The 6,000-nt window shown below is 34.6% G+C and overlaps 1 protein-coding gene across 1 annotated transcript; it reads right to left on the bottom strand.

Annotated features, from left to right (window-relative positions):
- Positions 1-405: 405 nt before the first annotated feature.
- Positions 406-4,684, bottom strand: LOC143533093 (ACT domain-containing protein ACR4-like). The gene is made up of 7 exons (XM_077027964.1): positions 4,447-4,684; positions 3,609-3,654; positions 3,389-3,503; positions 2,476-2,543; positions 1,595-2,194; positions 1,397-1,501; positions 406-944 (listed from the first exon to the last, which is right to left on the bottom strand). Exons 1-7 carry the CDS (start codon positions 4,518-4,520, stop codon positions 582-584), a joined length of 1,371 nt encoding a protein of 456 aa, XP_076884079.1. The 5' UTR covers positions 4,521-4,684; the 3' UTR covers positions 406-581.
- Positions 4,685-6,000: the final 1,316 nt, after the last annotated feature.

The following is a 6,000-nucleotide window of genomic DNA, read 5'->3' as shown; positions in this document are numbered from 1 at the left end:
TATTCGGAGAAAAAACTGAGTATGGATCGAACCGCTGAATCAGATCTGAAAAACCGTAAAAGAAAGACAAATAAAGAGCTAATTAAATCTAAAAAAGCATAAATTTAATCCGCACTAAAATCTTTCCAAGAATAATGGATTCACAAAACAAACTAATTAAATCAGTACACATATCTAAAACGCCAACTAAATTTAGCAAAATATGTAGGTTTTAAAATAACAATTCATGAAATTATAAAATAACAAAAACAAAAGCAATATATTATAAAATAACAATACATGAAATGAATTAAACAAAATAAATAAAATAACTCGATAGACAACCATATTCACAAAAGCAATATTATTTTTTTATTTTATCTTAGCAGAATATGTAGGTTTTAAAATAACAATACATGACATTATAATATTTTACTGTATAACATTACATATAACTATATTATACACTAAAACCATAAAATGTTATAAAGTTAAGACATATAAAGTACCATAACTAACACAACCAATAATCTACAACTGACAAAGAAACAAAGAAACATGTTTTAACTACCTACCTTCTATTTTAAATTCTAAACCTAATTCTAAGCCACTTCTGAGCAAGATCTAATCAACCCCAAATTATAAAGAAACTTTTCGGACCGAGTCTTAAAAAGATTACCCAACGAAAACCCACCCGTTTGTTGCGCGGGTGACTTTGACTTGGTAAACGTTTCGTCTTCCTTCACATTAAGTATAATCTCACCAATAACATTTCTAACCGCTTCAATTGTTTCACTTTTAACTTGATTGCCGGATGAGTCGATCACATAGAACGAGTTTACAGCTGTCGATCCTCGGGTTGTCACCTCGGCCCGAGTGACGGAAAGCCCGTTTTCTCTAAAGATACGAGTGACGTCGGATAGTAACCCGAGCCTGTCTTCACCACATAGTTCTAGTCTTAGTCCCTGTATATTATAAGTATAATAGTCATATAATCAGTTTTTCATCCAAACATTAAAAATCGATTATTACGGTTTCTAGGGGTGTAAACGGGCTCAAGACTAAAAATAAGCTTGCTTAATAAACGAGCCCAGATTGGCTCGCAAGCCCAAACGAACCTATGAAAATTATTTATTATGATATAGATTTTTTTAATAATTATTCATTATAAAGTTATATATACTATTTAATAATTGTTATTATATATGAAGTTATGTTAAAATAATTGAATAAAATATGTTAAAAGTTATAATTAGAAAAAAAAGTTACAAATAATTATAGATAAATGTAAATTAATTAATATATAATAAACAATTTGGGCCCGAGTCTAGCTTGAGCTTAAAAAACTACTCACGAGCCGAGCCGAGCTCAAGCATACTCGAGTCCGGCTCGTTTACACCTCTTAACGGTTTCATACCTTTGAGACTCGTCTTTTCACAGCCGCCTCCAAACAATGAATCACTCGTTGCCTCTCGGCTTCAGAACTAATCGGGCATCCGTCCGTATGACGGATATAATACTCCTAAGATTACAATAAACAAAACCATATTAACACAACACGTTTAACTCTAAACACGCTCATTAAAACGATCAAAACACGTTAGAACATTCTTACCTGAAACGCCTCGGAGCCTTCTGCAATAATGGTGGAGTGAAAAACCACATACTGCATATCCGTTAACGTGCATACCGTATCAAACAATAACTTAGGCCGATCGGGACACCTCAAGTTAACCACCGTGTACCCTCGTTCAACACAGTTTTCAACCGTCACTAGCGGTTTACAACCACTAGACCCCTCGGGAACATCATATTCATCCGTATCATAATCCCGATCCGCATACATTAACTGATGCAACCGTCTTTGCGTATGCGTGGACCCCACAGAAACCGCAGTCTGTGCACCACGTCGATCAAGATCGCCTTTTAAAACGTATAACAAAAGTTGTTTAATTTTCGTGAGTCTGTCCGAGTCGTTGATAGGGTATCCGGTTTCTTCGTCGGTAATGTAGACGATAGAAGCCATCCGTGAATTATGTGTCCATATTTCGGCACCGACCACGTTGCATTTGAGGTCGGCTAGAACGGCGAAGACCTTGGAAAGCAGGCCCGGGCGGTCACGACCGGTTAACTCGATGGTGGTGTTTTGGGATGCGCATTGAACACCAACCGAGCCTCTTAGGGACCGGAAACTGCACCCTCTTCGGCCAAGTGACTGCAACCGAACATAAGTGGCTCAGTGAACCATGAACCAATTAGTATTTCAAAAAAAAATCTAAATAATAATAATAACAATAATAATAATAATAATAATAATAATAAGTTGCTCAGTGAACTATGAACTAATTATTATTTCAAAACTCTCTAAATAATAATAATAATAATAAGTGGCTCAGTGAACTATGAACCAATTATTATTTCAAAAATCTCTAAATAATAATAATAATAATAATAATATTGTTATTATTATTATTATTATTAACTTAATATAAGTACCTGCAGAATGTGATCTGTGACAATATCTTCTGAGAGCTTATTCCCATATTGATCAGTAACATGAAACACTGTTATCAGAATTATAACAATCAAACTACTAGTGACTAAATTACTGAAAACTAATAATAAAAGTACAGATAAGTAAACATGTATATATATGCAGGGCAAGGTTAACATACAGATAGAGTTATTATACAAAATATACGAAGTGAACTAGAAAATGGGCGCGGAAACATTTTCGTAATAACTCTTGTAAAGTAATAAGTACTCTACTTGTAAAGCGTAGAGTAATTATTATCGGGTAAATGACCAAAATGTCCTTTCGACAAGTCAAAGTAAACAAATTGTCTATTTGACAATCTTGTTCCCACAATGTCCAACGTCCTCGTCGACATGCACACTTTAGTCATTGGCCGACGAAATTTTCAACCAACAAAATTCTGCCACACATCATAAAACTGGCTGGTCAATAGTTTTTTTTCTTTTTTTTTTAAATCATTAGAGCCAGCGTGGTTTATTTTGATGTCTGACAAGATTTTTTTTTACTTCAAACGAGATTTTTTGGGCAAGCGGCACAATCTGGTTTGTTAAAAATCCTGTCACGTAATGATTAACAGTCGTCGATTCAACGAGATTTAGGCGTGGACATTTTGGGAATAAGATGGTCAAATGGGCATTTTGGTCATTTTCCCGATTATTACTTCACTTTGTTACTACACTACAACAAAATTTAAGCATAGTAATAATAATTACGCTACACTTTACAAGCATATTTATTATTATTAATTTATTACTCTACATTGAGTATAGACTAACTACGAAAATGCCACAGCGTACATATTTTTCCATCAATTCATATTCTTCGCACAAAAACTCTCGTTTGTAGTTGTTATGTACTAAATCCAACTCTTACCGTCCATGAACCATCCGCCATCGGACGAAATATAAGCTCGTTTAATCAACAAATTCAAATCAGTTAACACTTGAACCACTTCCAATAAGCTTCCTCTTTTGTTAGCACTATCAACCTGCAAAACAATTAAAAATAAAATAAATAAATAAAACTAATTCAATCACATAACTCATTTTACATAATTAATTCAACAATCAACAAATAATACCAATTTTATTACCTTAATCAAAGTCGATTTTCTGTCCGTGATGTGATCCACAGTAACCCTAAATACGCAGAAATAAAAATTCATCAACAATTGGTTATTAATAATTCCTATATTAACTTCAACAGTTCAACTTGAATCGGTGGATTAACGTGACATTATAAACCCAGTTTTAGTTTTACCTTGGTGGTCGATTCATACAATAATTTATTACGGATTAGCTTACTGGTACCGAAAATACCGATACCGAAAGTCACCAAAAATGTGTGCGGTACCAGTACCGAAGGCGGAAAATGGGTTACATACAGGTACCGTCAGTGTTGTAAAAATCGTGAGTTGCTAGACTGACAGTGGGGTGGAGACTAGCGATTAATCAGGAATTAATCGGAATTTATCAGGCCAATGATTAATCGGCGCATAGTAGGGATTTTTACAACACTAATAGGGGATTAATAGGAAATTATCAAGACTAATCGGGATTAACCATGATTAATCAATGATTATTTTTACAACACTGGGTACAGTACCCGTGCCGAATTTTTAAAACGGGCAAAATACAGATAAATGTACGGTGACATGTAACCAGTGTTGTAGTAATCGCTAATCACGCGGTGATGTGAGGACTGACAATTAATTTTCGCCTATGTACCGATCCCCGAAACCTCAAAAAAACAGGTACAGAAAGTACCCAATTCGGTACAGTACCGGTACCGGTACCGGTACCATTCGCTCATCTCTGGTTACAAAAAAAATATTATAACCAATCGGTTATTAATAATTCTGATATTTATTTGATAAATTTCAACATGACTTGGTGAATTAACGTGACATGACAAACTCCTTTCTTTCTTACCTGGGTGGATGCATACGATTAACGAGTTTCTCAAACTCGTAATCGACGTCTACAGAAGGAGACGAGTAATGCATATTATTATTATTATTATGAAACGGAACTTAGAAATTGTAAGAGAATTGTTAGGAATGAATAAAAAGAATTTGAGAGAGAGAGAATGATTCGGTGAGGTTTGAAGGTTTGTGTGATTTGTATAGAGAGAATAGAAAGGGGGTGGAGCGAGTGTTAAGGTGTTGAATGTGTGTTATTATTATTATTAATGTATTATTATTATTATTAATATTGTGATGTGGCTTGTGGAATTGGTGAAGGGGTTTGTTTATTGTTTGTGGAAGGGGCAGACTCATATACTCTACTCACATATGAAATAATAATAATAATAATAATAATAATAATAATAATAATTTGTTATTTTGTTTTTGTTAAATATGATGTTTGATTAGAGGTGGTGTTTTTGTTAAATATGATGAACTTTGGTTAAAACCGGTTTGGTTAGAAATCGGTTCGGGTTAAAAACTGGTTTTAAGATGGAAATCTTGAACATATGGGAATTGATTAGGGTTGGGTAAACTGTTTTTCAATGTGGGTCAGGTCTAAACGGGTTTCAAGGTGTGAGAATACGAAACGAACTGATCTACAAGTCGTAAGGTAGGGTCTAGTTGGGAACCTGTTTGGGTCAAACCGGTTTTGGTGTAATATGGGTCAGGTCATAAACAAGTTTTTAGTGTCCAAAACAAAAGGAAGAAAAATCTAACCAATCTTTACCTATAATCCACTAGTGTTTCTAGGTAAATAACTTGGTGCATTCATTATCAATTGTTTATTAGCATAATCAAGCAATGACACGATAAACAACCCTGTGATCAAACTCCGACGCAAAGATGAGAAAGTCAATTTGTGAAGGCCTGCAAACTCCGACGGGAGAATCAACAAGATGCAATAAATGAAAATAGAATTCATTTGAGAGGAGTACGTACATGGTACTGTTCTTTTGGACTATTCTTTCGTAAGTAACTATTCATGTGTACAACTCTTTGCAGTCTGATGTGTCGTATGTAACGTTGTCGTATGTGCAAACATGTTTGAGTTATTAACCAAGTAAACCAAGGTAAATAACTATTGGTCCTTGTGTTAGCTAGTGATATTTGTCATTGTTCTTAGACATATGTTTTATTGTTTGTATTAGGGCACTCACTTATTGCTTAGTGGTCATAGTTTGGACATATGTTTTATTGTTTGTATTAGGGCACTCACTTATTGCTTAGTGGTCATAGTTTGGTGTTATTGCCCTAAACGTAATTCGGCCCTAGTGTCCTCCAAACACGAATAGCTCGGACATATGGTGTTTCCTTACTTTCTATATAGTATGTTCCGTATACGTGTGGCTTTGGGTTGTGGGCATATCATGTTTCATGCAGAAGGTGTTTTGGACACGAGTAAGTCTGGTCGTATTGTGTAGTTCCAGACCTATCGTATCCGAACATGAAATAATCACAAGTGGCTCAAAATGCCTAAGATTATAGATATGGGGTTAGCCACCCATACTCTTTTGAA

Source organism: Bidens hawaiensis, unplaced genomic scaffold (assembly GCF_021521415.1).
Source record: "Bidens hawaiensis isolate Kalapana, Puna unplaced genomic scaffold, B.hawaiensis_p1.1 tig00009618_1, whole genome shotgun sequence".
Lineage (NCBI taxonomy): Eukaryota > Viridiplantae > Streptophyta > Magnoliopsida > Asterales > Asteraceae > Bidens > Bidens hawaiensis.
This window is presented reverse-complemented; position numbering and strand designations above follow the sequence as displayed.

What these genes read in the sequence shown, in the direction of transcription:
- LOC143533093 (XM_077027964.1), bottom strand. Translation starts at nt 4,520, where the DNA reads ATGCATTACTCGTCTCCTTCTGTAGACGTCGATTACGAGTTTGAGAAA. An exon ending in AATCGTATGCATCCACCCAG is followed by an intron (nt 3,655 to 4,446) that starts GTAAGAAAGAAA and finishes CTGCGTATTTAG; the next exon opens with GGTTACTGTGGATCACATCA. An exon ending in AAGGCTCCGAGGCGTTTCAG is followed by an intron (nt 1,502 to 1,594) that starts GTAAGAATGTTC and finishes TTGTAATCTTAG; the next exon opens with GAGTATTATATCCGTCATAC.